Genomic DNA, 16629 nt, shown 5'->3' with positions numbered 1-16629 from the left:
CAAACTTCTTTTTCCACTACATTTCTCTTTAATCCCCTGTCCCTGTCCTGCCAGTTCTCCCCTTCCTACTACAAGTCCCTTTTCATATCCCCTTGCTAGACTTCCCTTAAGATACCTTTATTACCTCTCATGGTCACGTTTCTAGTTTCATGACCTATACTCATCACTTGTATACACACACACACAATCTAGGATCCTCATGAGAACTATGCAGAATTTGTCATTTAAAATTTCTAAGCTGATTATTCTAAAGCAGGCTTTGCCTACCACATATTATTTGAAAAATATCCCAAATGTGAGTTTGTTAAACAATCTACTTACATCCTTTAGGGTAATGATGTTTGGATGCTGTCCATAACGAAGAAGAATCTCAATCTCTTCTGTTGGGTCTCTCTTGCTTTTGTCAATAATCTAAAATGCAGGTATTTATCATAAAAATTTACGAACATGAACATAAGTGTTTATAGTTACAGGCCTTAGGTGCCATCACATGAGGTACCGTCACATGTAAATATTATACATACACGCCATTTATCAGTCAATTCTAATCAACTATTTAGACAGACTAATTAGAACGCTAGTCTCCATATAGATGGCAAGGCTATATAAGGCTATGTGGCACATTCCTACCAGGTCACTCCAAGATATGTTTGTAGCAAATTTGTGACTTACTAAAAACTCAAAAGCCTCAAGAAAAGTTATCAAGAACGAAGTTACCATATCATCTTTTTTCGTCTTTACAGTTCTCAAATATTCAAAAATTCAGTTAACTTCTACTACCCTATAAATACAGATAACTAGGAGATAAATGTGCCTGAAATACCACCATTAACATCTGTTTATTAAATTGACTTTACTTCTTTTAATTAAGTATTTTAATGGACTATCATATTGGCTGCAAGCTACTTATAAAAATTAAATAAACAAGCTTTTTTTGAAGCGAAGTAGAAAATTCTGTATAAAACCACCTCTAGAATATCCCTTGACTACATCTGATTATAATAAAGCTCTTTAAAATACTAATAGAGCTTTTTAAGATTTATGTCAGTTGCTTAAATTTGTTTTAATATTTTCAAGAACTATACACACATATATTTTTACTTTAATTTTATGTATATATGTGTTTTGCCTGTATGTCTGTATGTCTATATGTATGTATATATCTCTACATGGATGCCTGGTGTCCAATGAGGCCAGAAAGGGGTGTTGGAGTCTTTAGAGTTGGAGTTACAGATGGTTGTGAGCTCCCATGGGAATTAAACCTGGATTTGCTGGAAGAAGTGCTCTCTTTTTCTAACAAAAACTATTTTATGTGTGTGTACTTTGTGTGTGCAGGAGCCCTCAGAGGTCAGAAGTGGGTGTTAGATCCCCTGAACATGAATTCAGACGGCTGTGAGCTACCATGTGCATGCTGGGGAACAAACCCAGGTCTTCTGCAAAAGCAGTAAATGCTCTTAACTCCTAAGCCATCTCTCTAGCCCTAAGTACTATATTTTATAAAGACAATTTGGGGTTTGTTTTCTGAGACAGGGTCTCATGTATTACAGACTGGCCTCAAACTTACTGTTTGGCTGGGGATGAGCTCCCCTTGATTTCTCCTGCCTCCACTCCCAAGTGCTAGGGTGACTGACATGTACTAACATACTTACTCAATTTTGGCTTTTGAGTAGTTAGAAGCAAATTTTGTAGTCTTTATGTTCATTTTTATCTTTTCTTTTCTTTCTTTTTTTAAATTTTATTTTATTAATTTATTCTTATTACATCTCAGTTGTTATCCCCTCCCTTGTATCCTCCCAGTCTTCCCTCCCTCCCATTTTCCCCTTACTCCCCTCCCCTAGGTCTGTGACTGAGGGGGACCTCCTCCCCCTGTATATGCTCATAGGGTATCAAGTCTCTTCTTGGTAACCTGCTATCCTTCCTCTGAGTGCCACCAGGCCTCCCGCTCCAGGGGACCTGGCCAAATAGGAGGCACCTGAGTACGTGTGAAAGTCATACCCCACTCTCCACTCAACTGTTCATTTTATTTTATCAGCTTTAGTTTTTAATTTTTTAAAAGACAGATTCTCATTTTGTAGTCTAGATCAGCCTCAAAATTACCACATAGCTCAGGCAGGTTCTCACAGTGGCAGTCTTTCTCAAATGGGCCCTCAGGGCATGCTTGATGTGTTTATGGAGGCAAGATACATTGTTAAACTGCCTTTCAAGTATACCATTCCTCTTTCTCCTTGCTTACTAACCATGAACTACTCATGACGGTTCAAGGTCAGTTGGAAGCTTTAGGCATTACTTGAACTGAGAAAGCAGAGATGACTATCATAAACAATGAAAAGGCAGATCATTTGAATATAATATCTCTTTATTCACAGGTAGAGGTTTGAAATTCAAATTTTATCACAAAACTAGATGCCCAGTTTTGGCTTGGACATTTTTTGTCTTAAGATAGTATATGAAATTAAAATTACTAATGATATGAAATGATCACGGTTCTTATTCTTTAGTGGCCTAAAGATTCATCTTAGATATAAAGAAAGGTATGGACATTTTCACCAGAAATAATATAAAATTTACACATAGTTTTGAGGAATTTCTTGACATTTTGACCATAAAGTAGGGACTAGTACAGAGAGTCCTATTAAAAATCATGAGAGGTATAAACTGGCACCTCCCTGGCTTAGTTGGCTGTATAGCCATCTTACTGTCTATTTCATGAGAAAGGGAATCCATGATTTCAGATTAAGACCTTTGAAGATCACTAACACAGATATTTAAATTTACCTTCCATTTATTTTATAACAAAAGGCACTTTTGCCAAATAGAAGAATGTATTTTGTTTTAGGGAGGTTCTTGCCATACAGTTTAGGTTAACTTCTAACTCATGATTCTCCTGCCTCACCCTTCTAAGTAGCTGGATTGTAGCCATGAGCCACTCACATGCACATGGATTAGAGGTATCTCATACAGACATGTATAATTATAGTACAGGATAACCACACAATTTACCCACCCAAACAAGATAAGTAATGAGGGCCCAAAGGAGGATGCTTAAATTTCACTCAGAAGGGGAAGTAGAATAGACAGTGGAAGCAGTTGAAGAGAGGGAACAAGGTAGGAGAAGGAACACACAGAGAAATGAGGGTGGAGTACAGACCTGAGGAGAACAGAAGGACAGAGGGCCTGTAAAGAAAAGCAAAACCATGGACGGAGACTTCTCTGTGACAAGCTGGAGACCTAACACAGGGTGGGCTTCTGGGAAGACATGGGGATGACTCTAGCTGAGACTCCTAGTAGCAGGGGTCATGGAGACTGAAGAGGACACCCTCTAATTAGACAGGACTCCTAGTGGAGAGAGGGGAACACCAACCCACGTACAAGAACCCAAAATTTACCCTGCCTACAAGATGTGCAGGGATAAAGATAGAGCAGAGATTGAGGGAATGTCCACAACCTGAGACTCACCTCATGGGAGAGAGCCAACCCCTGACACTATTAATGACACTCTGCTGCTGCAAGCAGATAGCTTAGCAGAGCTATCCTCTGCGAGGCTATATCCAGCAGTGGATTAAAATAAACACTGAGACTCATGGCCAAACAATTGGTTGAAGCAGAGAGAGTTTTGTGGAAAAGGATAGAAACCTGGACGTGACAGGAGCTCCACAATAAGACCAACAGAGCCAAATTACCAGGGTCCAGAGGGACCAGGGGAGACTGAAGCACCAACAAAGGACCGTGCATGGACTGGACCTAGGCCCCCTACACAGATGTAGCCAATGGGCAGCTCAGGCTTCATGTGGGCCCTCTAGTAAGGGGAGCAGGGGCTGTCTCTGACATAGCCTCTGTTGCCTGCTTTTTAAAAAAAATTATTGTGTTTTATTGTTCTGATTACATCCTGATTGTTGATGTACATCCTGATTACATCCTGATGAGATCCTCTCATCTTCCCATTCCCCCCTCCCTCTTTCACCCTATTCCCCTCCCCTAGACCTGTAACAGAAGGGGACCTCCTCCCCCACCATATGATCACAGCCTATCAGGTCTCATCCTGGTAGCCTACTTTTTGATCACTTTCCTCTAGCAAGACTGCCTTGGCAGGCTATAGTGGAAGAGAATGAGCTGGGATGGGTGGGCTCCCCTTTTCTGAGGCACAGGGGAAGGAGAGGGGGTAAGAGGGAGGGAGAATGGGATCAGGAGGAGAGGAGGGAGGGGGATGTGGTCGGGATGTAAAATGAATAAATAAATTAACTAATTTAAAAAATGACAAAAAAAATTTAAAGAAAAAAAGAAAAGAAAAAGAACTGCTAAGAGTTGCATTTAAAATCTAAAAATATTTACCTTCACGGCAAACTCCATGTTTGTGGCTTTATGTATACATCTCTTACAAACAGAGTATGAGCCAACTCCAATATCCTCTTTTACTTCATATCCATCAGTAAATTGAATACTGTTCCTGTGTAATTGCTATAAGCAAAAATCATAGGTTAATAAAGAGTTCTGTGATATCTCTGATGCATTTTATAATAGGGGAATATTTTACTGAGCATGTATTGATGTTATATATTAATAATAAAGACTAGTAAAAATATCATTCATAGTATGTATTCTTCAAGTATGTATTTATAACCAAGAAATAGGCCCTTTTAAATGCTTATATTAACAAGAAAATACCTCATTTGTTTTTATTTTTTGAGAATTTCATACAATATATTTTGATCATATTCTTTCTTCTCCCCAAATTCCTCCTAGATCCCCTTGCTCAACTTCATGTTCTTTCTCTCTCTTAAAAAAATAAACCTAACAAAAAGAATACAAGACAAAAGCACAGGAACACCCACACCCACACCCACACACACCCACACACACCCACAACCTACCTCTCCACGGACAACTACTCCTGGGGTGGGACTTTGTGTTCACTACATGATAGGATTTGTTTGGCTTGGACTTATGTGTATGTGTCTGTATGCCACATGTATGAGGGTGCCCACTGAGGTCAGAAGAGGGTTTTGGATCTCATGGAGCTGCACTCACAGATAGATGCTTGTGAGCTTCCTTGTGTGGGTGAAGGGAATTATAATTCAACTCCTCTAGAAGAGCAGGAAGCTGTTTTTGGTATCTCTAGCCCTGAGACTCTTTCACTCCCCAACCACCCACAGGCTTTTAGAAGTAACTCTGAAAATGAACAGAAGTTTGAGACCTCTGGCACATAAGAAAAGATTTAGAAGGATTCTGAATTAGAAATCTGGGTTGTTTCTGTCATTTTTGTTTTTCAGTAGGTATGCCCCCCCTTTCTTCACTTTCAAGCCATAGCTTATATATGTTTGGCTAAAGAAGCTATTTCATGAGTTAGGGACTAATGCTGCTAAATGGCAAACTTTCCCTAAGAAGGCAGAGGGCTTGTGTGCTGCTCTTGACTAAGCTGATATGAGACCCCCTCAGGCTGGAATTTTATATAGAGTACAACTTGAATTTTGTAGCATATTTAAGCTTGTAGTTTCTATGCTATGTATTTAAGTTACAGTTAAAATTGTCACATTTATGGCTTTACATAGTAAAAGAGACAGACTATTGCAATGTAAGTTTTATTTAAAACATGGTGTTTAAACTGGTTTTCTAGAAAATGGAATGATAGCTAATTTAAAAATAAACATTTCAGAGTAGGGCTGATGGTTAGATTCAGAGATAGATCACTTATCATTTCTTGAGGACATGGATTCAATTCCCAGCACTACATTATACCACTATTACACATACACATAGACCCACACACATGCACGGCAACATTAAAAACCAAACAATTAGAAAAAAGCAACTTACTCCTCAAGCAAATTCAAGAAATTCAAGCATTAATGATACCCTGAAAGCAATCTAATTTTTCCTTAAAAATTAATTTTCTTTATTATTATTTTTGTTTTTTAATATATACATTTATATTACTGCACATGAATAAACTATATATTCCAGGAAGAACGACGAAACAATAAGGAGTTATATAAATGTTACATTCATAGTATTTTGGCTATTTGTATTTGGCAAACTTGAAGAAAACATCTTTCCTATCTTGGTGAGTCTAAAATTCTGAATGTAAATCAGTATCTATCATATCTCATCTCTATCAACTTAAAACATCTATCTAGACCTAAAAACATCTTAACCTCTACCTAAACAACTGAAGGCCTTAATTGTTACTCACAAGGTTATTTTTAATTCATTGGTATAAAATTTTGTATATTGATGCAAAATAATTTTAATTTTGATTTATATTGATATAAAATTCAAATTTAAGATTATTCTTCACTATTTATATATCTCTATATATCTATCTACATCTATATATCTATATCTATATATCTATACTAATATAAGGTATTGTTCCCATACAACTCAAGTAGAAAAATTAATTTTTCAAAAAGCTAACTGAAACCCATAATTTAAAAGATGAATTAAAAATTTAAATGTATTTTTATTTTTTGACATAGTAATTACACTTGTTTATGATATGTAGTATATCTCAATATATGCACATAATGAGCAATGACCACACAAGAGTGAATTAAAATTATCTTCCCACACTATTACAAAAAGAATGGAATTTCATAGTTTATACTCCTTTAACAATATTTACCAATGTAGTTTCTGTTGCAAACACTCTCATTCCCAAGCACATGTACTTAGAAATCTACTTCTATGTCCTTTACCTTAAAAAAAAAAAATCTGATAATCAGACCATAAAATAGTAGATTTTCTTTTCTGTCAGCGTGACACAAATTACAGTTATCAGAGTAGAGGAAAAGACCTCTATCAGACTGGTCTATGGGTATGTTTGTGGGACATTTCTTGATTAATGGCTGATATGACAGGATCCAACCCATTGTGGGCAATGACACTCCTCACTAGGTGGTCCTGAGTTGTATAAAAAACCAGGCTGAAGGCAGCTGCAGTGGTGCACGCCTTTATTCCTAGCACTTGGGGAAGCAGAGGCAGGCAGATCTCTGAGTTCGAAGCCAACTTGGTCTACAGAGAGAGTTCCAGAACAGCTAGAGCTACACAGAGAAACCCTGTCTTGAAAAACCAAAAAAGAAAAAAGAAAGAAAGCTGAGTAAGCCAGCAAGAGGTATTCTTCCATGGCTTCTGCTTCAGTCCTGCCTCCAGGTTTCTGTCTGGAGTTTATTTACTACTTGTTTTTGTTAAATAAAGTTTTATTGGTACCCAACAATGCCTATTTTTATATGAATCATTTATGGCTGTATAGGTTTTATTTTATTTTATTTTTTACTTCATCTTGATAAGAAGTCCAGGCTGGCCTTGATCTCACTCGTCAGCCCCCACTAGCATTGAAAGTGATGCTACTGTTGGAACCTCCTAAATGTTGGGATTACCCATGTATATCATGTGTGGCACCATTGCTGCTTTTTTGCAACAACAGCCGTGTTGGGTAATTTTTATGAAGTCCCATGAGCAGGTATCATGGAACCTGCAGCCGCCTCTATCATAGCTGACCTGACAGAGGCTAGGGATGAATTATACTAGGCCTAATAAACATTTTGAGGTATAGAAGAGGAGGCAACAAAATAGTGATGCTTATCTCAATTAATTCTCTTAGAATTTCACTTTCAAATATCACATACAGGATTTTGCTTTACGCAACCTTTGCAATGGTATATGAAAGAAATGTCTTCGATGTAAATGATCTAGAAATACATGTTAAGGGGCTCATTTAAAGTCAGCACATAAAGTCCAATCTTACTAGTCACATCCTAAACTATATATTAACATCTCAAATTCTAGGTTTTTGAGATATCACTTACCTGAACAATTGAATGCACACCGACTGTCTGCATAGCTTGGCTTTCATCATCTGAGGTAATAGCAACAAAACTAAACCCCCGGAAAAGCTGATGTGCATTAGCACTAGGTGGAATGCCAGGTGAATCTAAAAAGAATGAAGAATTACTAAGAAGAGTCTTTGGAAGGGATTTAAGGGAAAAACTGCTGACACTGTAAACATTCTCACTTCTGGAGTTGTCAGATATTTGGTATGTGTACAGTATATATATACACACCTAAATACCGCATGCTATCCAAGATAACTCAGTGAGGCAGTGGATTAGATCTGTCATGATTACTTATTGTAACTGTCAGCCTACTAATCTACTTCCAGAGCCTAGAAAATAATGTTTGAAGAACATAATAAATCAATGAATTATTGGGTTAATGGTATTTGATACTAGTGTCATCTCATTCATCTTCTTAAAACAAAGGAAATTTTCTTGATCTGTGGTGTGCAATATTGTAAGTAACCACATATAGTTACTGAGTATTTGAAATGTGCCTACCATGAGTAAGAAACCAAATTTTAATTAAATTCAATCAGCCACATGTGATTATCATACTGGACATCACAGCCCCACATGATGATCTAGCAATGCTATGGTGCCTCATTTTTACTGAGAGTGGGGATGTAAGCTTGATATACAGTAAATTTAGGAGATTTAAGGAAAAACATTTCTGATTGAACCAGAAACAGATAGCCATTGAACCAGAAAGAGACAGCCATTATCTTATATTTGAGTTTTCATGTTCTATCTTTACCTTTGGGAGTTTTTGCAGTAAACTCAGGATCAAAATAAAATGTATCTTCAGGTCTGCCAGTTGCAGGCTTAAAAGGTGGGTGAATTTCTCTTCTATACAGTTTCTGTTGGAAATAAGAAAGATTTAGGCACAGACTGGATTAGTTTTTAAAAGGAGTTAAAACTTTTCTTTTTCTTTCTTTTTTTGTCTTGGTTTTTCGAGACAAGGTTTCTCTGTGCAGCCTTGGCTGTCCTGGACTCACTTTGCAGACCAGGCTGGCCTTGAACTCACAGTGATCCACCTGCCTCTGCCTCCCGAGTGCTGGGATTAAAGGCGTGCGCCACTACGCCCGGCTCTCAAACTTTTCTTTTTAACTAAAGTAGTATTGAGAACTCAGAGACCAAAAAATGTTCTCTCAATTCCCTCAAGTGGGTCTTCAGCCTGTACTTACATTCCAGTCTATTGTTGAAAAAAATGAATGTCTTTTAATTTCTTCAACTCCATCTGGTCCAGCACCTACCAGAAATTGATTGGTAATGGTTTATTTCGAGGATAAACATACACACATTATTCACAGTCTTTGCTTTGAATATTTGTATGATTATTTGATAGCTCTGCTTTAAAAAAAGTCCACCTCCCACTGAACAAAAACCAACACAAACTCATCAAGGAAACTGATTAATTCATTAGGAAAATGCCTTTACCTAATCTGTTTGCAGGATTCCGTTTGAAAAGCATCCGTAAAAGACTCTGGGCTTCAGGACTCAGAAACTGTGGCATTCCGAGCTTGGCTCTAAATATAAATCCATGAAAGAACACTTAACTTTTGCAGGCATTTTTCATGTTTAAATATTAAACTTTTTATTTTGAAATATGTATAGATTCACATTAAGTTAGGAGAAATAATAGCAATCTCTCTGTGTCATTCTGTAATTCCTACAATGAAATTACAATGAACTATAATGCAATATCACAACTGGGGTATTGACTCTCAGATAAGATCTATTCATCTTATTCAAATGGCGCCTGTTTTATTTGCACGTAAATGTTTGTGTAGCTTTAGTTTTATGCAATGCTCTCATGTGCATGAATAATCTCCTATATGGATGCATTAGTTCATTTATCTATTTACCTTCTGAAGGATACCTGAACTGTGTTCAGTTCAGATGACTATGAATAAAGCTACCACAAACATTCACGTATAGGTTGTAAGCCAGAAGAGGGCACCAGATCTCATTATAGATGGTTGTGACCCACCATGTAGTAGCTGGGAATTAAACTTAGGACCTCTGGAAGAGCAGTCAGTGCTCTTAACCTCTGAGCCATCTCTCCAGCCCTCATGTACAGGTTTTTGAGTAAATGTATTTTAAAATAAAAATCAATACTATGAGAATAAGGTCATCTGAGCCTTAGTTATGGCGATTACTCTTCTGCCTGTTAACACCTCTTCATAAGCAAAGGGATTCTTTTCTAGATCAATGGTTTTCAAAATATAGCCCATTTCCCAGACTTTAAGAAAACTAATACTGTCAGGCGTGGTGGTGCACTCCTGTAATCCCAGCACTTGCAGAGGCAGAGGCAGGTGGATCTCTGTGAGTTTGAGGACAGCTTGGTCTACAGAGAGAGCCCAGGACAGCCAAGGCTACACAGAGAAACCCTGTCTCGAACAAAGCAAGCAAATATTATTATTAAACAAATAAAAATCCCCCAAATCTAATACTGCAAAGAGAATAAGTGTTTTATATGCCACTTTCCTCTGTTTCAATTCATTCAACAGCTTTCTAGTAAAGGCAAACTGATGGGAAAGGAATTTATGAAACATTGGAGATTCTGTGGTACACAATCTAGAAACTACCAGGCTGGACAACCTTGTGGTTTGTTTCAGCTACACTGTATAACTGTATTCTTTCCTCTAACCTACAAATTGAAGAAGCCAAAGACCCTGTAACTATGACAAGAATAACTGATGTGGAGAAAATGGCTGGCACAGACATTTCTATTTCAGAAATAGACCCAGTTCCTACTTATTGAGTTGTTACTGAGTCACTATGTGTCAGATATTAGTGCTCTGACTACAAGCTAAAGATAGTAACCCCTCTGGTCTACGGGAAGATGAATCTAGATAACCATAGTGTATTAAGTGACAAACCCAAAGCTTGGAATGGTGGTGCACACCTGTGTTCAAAGTACTGAGGAGTCTATGGCAGAAGGATCTCAAGTTTGAGTTAAGCTTGGGTTATATAGTGAAATCCAGTCTCAAAAAACAAACCCAAAACAGAGTAACAACCAATTAACCAAAAGACAAACCCAAATGCACTTGTAAAAGAACGCTAAGGGAATAGTAGTGGGTATCTAATTTAACATGGAACAAGCTGAAGGACCTTCAAATAAAGGTTTTTATTTTATTTTATTTTAAAAAATGTTACGTGAGTGAATGTTTTGCCTGCTTGCATGTCTATGCACCATGTACAGGTAGCACCCAAGGAGGCATCAGATTCCTTGGAACTAGAGTTACAAATGGTTGTGCCACTCAATGTGGGTGTTAGGAATCAGATATGAGTCCTCTACAAGAACAAGTGCTATTAGTCAGCTGAGCCATCTCTCTAGTCCTCCTTAATTTAAAGGTTGAATTTAGATTAAAGATATGTACTGGGCTAGTGTTATCCAAAATGTTATGAAATAATGTTGTCCTTCTAGATACTTGGTGGCAACAATAAAGAACATTCTATAATCCAGCAACCTTATAGATTGTAATTTATTACATCTTTCATGTCAAAGTCATAAAATAAAATATACTACACAGAAAAGCCTAAGAAACCTGGAGTAAATAAATCATTATTTTCTAAATATTTATCTCCAGCATGCCCCTTTTGAGAGAGGGTAACTGTTAGGATTAGGGTTCTTTTGAGAAAAACTGGAAAAGCACTGTTGTATTCTGTAACTGGGATGTGGCAGAAGTCTTGAAACAGTAGTCTAGTTTTCAAGATGATAACGGCAAGGGTAGCAGAGAACAATCTGGGATGGAGAGCTGGTAGGCATTATTCTTAAAGAGTGAGGCTCGACACGCTCACATGGCTTGAGCACTGTGGACAAGGCATTGCAGAGGGAGGGCTAGACCAATGAAATAATTCTAAGAAAAAAATCAGAATACTTGTATATGAAAGAAGGAAGAATAGGATACATGAAAGTCTTTATTGGGTGTATAAGGATAGAAAAAAATCAGCAAATAGAGACTTAAAGATATGAAGTCATACATGCTATAAGATCATGTGGGGAAGTCAGTGTGAGTACAGGTATTATGACTAGTATACTGATGTAAGAATACTTTGAAGGCAAAAAAAAATACTTTGAGAGTTGTTAAAGGAAAGACTGAGGTCAGGAAACTGAATACAAAGAGGGAAGAGGGGGAGAAAAACACATCAGAGATGGAAAACTGGTGAGAGAAGATCAGTTAAGAGGTGATTAGAATAAGGGTATTTTGACATTAAAATACTAAAAATACATTGGGAGGATAGTTCAGTGGTAGGGCATGTGCTAGCACACACAAGGCCCTAGGTTAAATTCCAGCATCAAGAAACAAAGAAAAATACAACTGGTTGAATCACACTGATTATTTGATGCAGGAAAGTTCATTGCTTCAGGAAATACCAGCTAAAAAATGAGGAAAAACAGTAATAGAAGAATCGTTTTTTGAATCTTTTAGAAGACTTTTAAAGTAATGATTATTAACAGATTAAACCATTAGACAATGTTTGACAAGAAACTATATGATGGTGGGCTCAGCTGGAATCAAAGTGAGACAATCAGGTATTGTAAGCCATCTGACTTAGTGAAATAGGGAACATACAGTATAAATCATCAAATAATACTAGCAAGAAGTTTAACCAACCAAGTATGGCGGCACACACCGGATAATCATAGTACTTTAGAGGCTAAGGAGGAAGACTGAAAGTTTGAGGTTAGTCTAAGATACTCGCATTGAGTTTCAGGTCAGTCTAGACAAAATAGTGAGACTTGCAAAACTACAAAACCAAATCAAACACTATCACAAAACAAGAATTTAAACAAAAAAAGAGAGGAATAAAATACTAAGTTATTAATACAGTTCTTGGAGTAGACTAATTGTTATGTAGCCTAGGAAATGATCACAGAACTGGTTTTAAATCCACTTAAATATTAATGCCAATTTGCCTGGAAAACTTCCAAACTAACTGGCCATTAAGGGTTACCTCTGAAAATTAGCAATCAGTCTCGTTCACATAAACACACTTGAAGTGCCAACTGATTGGCAGTACTACCAACGTAATTACACTCTTATATATGATGCCAACCCAGTTTTGGATGTGAAAGCCTGCCAATACTTGAATCCTACCACTCCCTAAAACCATATATAAGAGCAGCTGGGCAGGGTAGCACATGCTTATATTCCCAACACTCAGGATACTGAAAAAAGAGAATACAAAATATGATCCAGTCTGAGCTACATAATGAGACACTATCTTAAAACAACACACAGACACACAAAATACACCCCACCAAAAAACCCAAGACCAAATAAAAAACAGATCAAAAGAATAGATAGAGAGGCAAGACAAACAGATGAGAGTAGGAAATAACTAAGAGGACAGACTGTATGCGCGCAGTAGCCAATAGTGTCAAACGCTCCCTGCAGGAACTTTCCTTAATTCCCTCTTCTAAAATAACTCTTGATCTTTCCTTCGTACTGGTCCCTAACAAAGTAAGCATACTCTAAGATATTATCGTACAGCATCTGAAGTTATCTTATTTATTTAAGTATTAATTCTATACTTCCTCCGCTAGATCTTCTCAGTCTTGTTCATACTACATTCCCAGTACAGCAAGAACTCGATTACTTGTTGGATGAATCACATGAATGGACAAAAGGATTAACTTTCTGACAACCTGTCATGATTTAGCCACTTGAATGCCAATGACAATCAGATGAAGAACAGTTTTAGTCAAGTGCTAGGGATAACAAATAAGCTGTGGAGTAAAAGAAGCTGAAAAATAGTAACAAAAATCACTGACTACACTTAAAGAAGCTCTGTGCTGAAAAGATGAAAGAAGATAATGCAGTACCTGGAAAGGAAAGCCAGGTTATAGAAAGGGCTTGGCTTTGTTTTTCAAACACCAGACAGGGTTAGTTGAAACCAGGGGCATAGGCAATGAAATTTTGATAGTGAGAGTTCAGTGAGCATTCATTTATGTAATATGTATTATACATTTTAACCTTTTTATTGTATAGAATAACATGCCAAAAAACCCTGTCAAAACAAGCAAATGCACAATCAAAGTACACAACTCAATAAATAGCTATCTGGCCAAGAATGATAACATTGCCAGAAACTTTTATCTAATTTAATGAATGACTTTTTTCTTATTTTGTCTCCACTTTTACCATCTGAATATAGACCTTAAAATATGCTTTAGTTTTGCTACTTTGTATATGTTATAAATAAAAATCATAAAATTGATCCTTTTGGGTCTAAGCACTATTTGTTCAACTTTCTTGTAAGATTTACCCAAATTTATGCACGGAATTGTGACATGTCCATTTTCTTTGCTATACGGCATATAAAGGCCTGGATTTACTTTTGTATGGCTCCTGAGTCAAGACCTGTTCTAGTCAGGCACGGCAGTAGATGCCTATAAATCTCAGTACTAAGGAGGATAAAGTTGAACAATCATGAATTTGTAACTAGCCTGGGTCACACAATGAGACCTTGTCTCAAAATACACAAAAAACAATCATTTCATACTTATATAGTGTTGGATAAAGAAATACAGCAAACAGGGATGTACTGAAGACTCAATCATATGAGTTTACCATTATCATAACTCCACTCTAGTGTCATTAATACAATGTCCATTAATAACATTGCTCTGAACATCTTTGCACTTATTTTTTGAGTACCCTGATGTATAAACCATTAAGTGCATGCCTGGGAGTAGTAGGGTAAACAGTCAAAAGCATACATGTACACATGACTTATCTTTCGTTTCAAGCATTTATATTAAAATCTTACAAAACACATTAATTTGGAAGTACTTACTTAAGAATCATAGTCATTGTTTCTTTACGATCTTTGCCTTGGAAAGGTAGTGTACCAGTGAGCATTTCAAACTACAGAAAGGTAAAACAGAGGTATTAGCCAATAGGTATAAAGTTTCAAAGCCAGGAGGTTAAAAGCAAAAATCAGCATCTTAACTATAACTAAATATTCTAAAATTGCTACCTATAAAGTCATTGTCCTCTTTCTTTTGTTTAAAGCTGTATCATATAATTCCATTATAGTGTTACTTAATATGCAAAGTATATGACAATACATTAAATATAGTTTTAAGATAAAGATATATATTTCTACTATATTTACTGCCAAATTTCCTAATAATTCATTCATAAGGCATAAATAACTAAACTATATAATTCTACAGAAACCAACCATAATTTAAATGGCATTTTAAACATGTAAGTATGTGACTAGTCTAACAGACTGCCAATTTCCTATTAAGCATTTTCTCTAGGAGGCTTTTGCAAAGAATAAACATTATTACTGCTTTCAGGCTTCTCTAATCTACCGATGCTGTAATGCAATGTTGTCATTTATAATGTTCATGTTTCGAGAACTGCAAAATTAAGTCAACAAATAACACCCCCCCCGAAACCCTACTCTCCTCCTAATATTTTTGGTAAGCTTATGATTTTGCATTGGGCTGCATTCATACATATTTTAGGGACATGCAGCCCATGGACTGCAAGTTGCACACATATGTAAAAAAATCAGAGGAAATATAGTTTGGCCTTTTCAAATGAGGATGAGATAAAAAGCAACCAATAGGTTTTCTAGCTGTACTTTTCAGGCAAACATTTTATTTGGTTATTTAATATTTATAATAGAAAATACTGAAAATTAAAGTACTAGTTTTTCTTTCATAATATGCCCTACCAAATCTCACTTAAAAAACAAAATAACAACTTCCACCCCCTAAAAATCAAAAATTCAAACTTTACCATTAACACACCAAAAGACCACCAGTCAGCACTCTGAGTATGACCTCTGCGATTAACGACTTCTGGAGCCATGTATTCCACAGTTCCGCAAAAAGAATAAGCCTTCTTCTCATGGTCAATAGACTCCTTACTTAGGCCAAAATCTGCCAAAATAAATATTAAATTAATAAGTATCCAAAGTAGTTTATATACATTTTAAACTCTGAATTCCAATGCTTATTTATAATTAGAAATATGAACCTAAAATTTGAACACAGTTAACTACTCAAATTTTTTTTATCATAATCTACCTTAAAGGAAATATAGAACAGAAAAGAATATTTTAATAAAATGAGGACTTTTACCAGTTAACTTGATGTGACCTTCTTCATCAAGAAGTATGCTGAAAGAAAACAAAGGCAGAATATATCTGTAAAGCACTCTACAAAAGAGATGAACAGAAGCTGAAACTGAAATGACTCAACTATCAGTGGACTACATTTTCTCTAAAGGGTAACTTTTGGACATGAGTAATGATTAAGAAAACAATTACACAAGCTATAGCTTTTCAACGTGCACTCACTAATGCTTTATTATTGAGGTGACCTGTCTAAATCTTTGTGTCCATACATGCCAGGCATATAAAGTCATAGTCCATGTAAACTTTGTCTTTTTTTTGAGACAAGATCTCACTTGAGCTCAAGGCTTCAGCCTTCTAGGTGCTAGGATTATAGGTGTGCACCACTCTACCTGTTTCCTCTGGGCAATTACATTATCATTTCAAAAATGAAAGAAAATATATTAAAATAAATCTAAGAAAGTATTTGTTGGATGAATGAAGTCAGTCTACAGAGGGCCTAGAAGGAATTTCCAATAATCATTGCTTCTTCACAAGGACGATAGAAACAGTAAAACATATGATGGCACAGAGGTGGAGAATATACAGAATGTTTAGTGAGTTCTTTGGGTCATTGTGAGGAACAACTGGAAAAGGACACTCAAGTATCTAGTTTGAGCAGAGACTTTTGTGGAAGGTAATGGCACTAATTATG

At 36.4% G+C, this 16629-nt stretch overlaps 1 protein-coding gene across 6 annotated transcripts in view; it reads right to left on the bottom strand.

Annotated features, from left to right (window-relative positions):
• RPS6KA3 (ribosomal protein S6 kinase A3) overlaps positions 1-16629 on the bottom strand; it is a 111066-nt gene that overhangs the window by 19375 nt on the left and 75062 nt on the right. For all 6 annotated transcript variants that reach the window (XM_084791156.1, XM_084791155.1, XM_084791158.1 and 3 more), the window contains 9 exons: positions 15943-15980; positions 15599-15741; positions 14640-14710; positions 9270-9358; positions 9017-9081; positions 8587-8689; positions 7803-7927; positions 4330-4455; positions 322-411 (listed from right to left, as the gene is read on the bottom strand). In XM_084791156.1, coding sequence (XP_084647282.1) covers positions 322-411; positions 4330-4455; positions 7803-7927; positions 8587-8689; positions 9017-9081; positions 9270-9358; positions 14640-14710; positions 15599-15741; positions 15943-15980 — 850 coding nt within the window. The remainder of the gene's footprint in view (positions 1-321; positions 412-4329; positions 4456-7802; positions 7928-8586; positions 8690-9016; positions 9082-9269; positions 9359-14639; positions 14711-15598; positions 15742-15942; positions 15981-16629) is intronic.

This window comes from Acomys minous (assembly GCF_964271855.1).
Source record: "Acomys minous genome assembly, chromosome: 7".
NCBI classification, from domain to species: Eukaryota; Metazoa; Chordata; class Mammalia; order Rodentia; family Muridae; genus Acomys; species Acomys minous.
The sequence above is the reverse complement of the archived record's forward strand: the minus strand, read 5'-3'. Positions and strand labels throughout refer to the sequence as shown.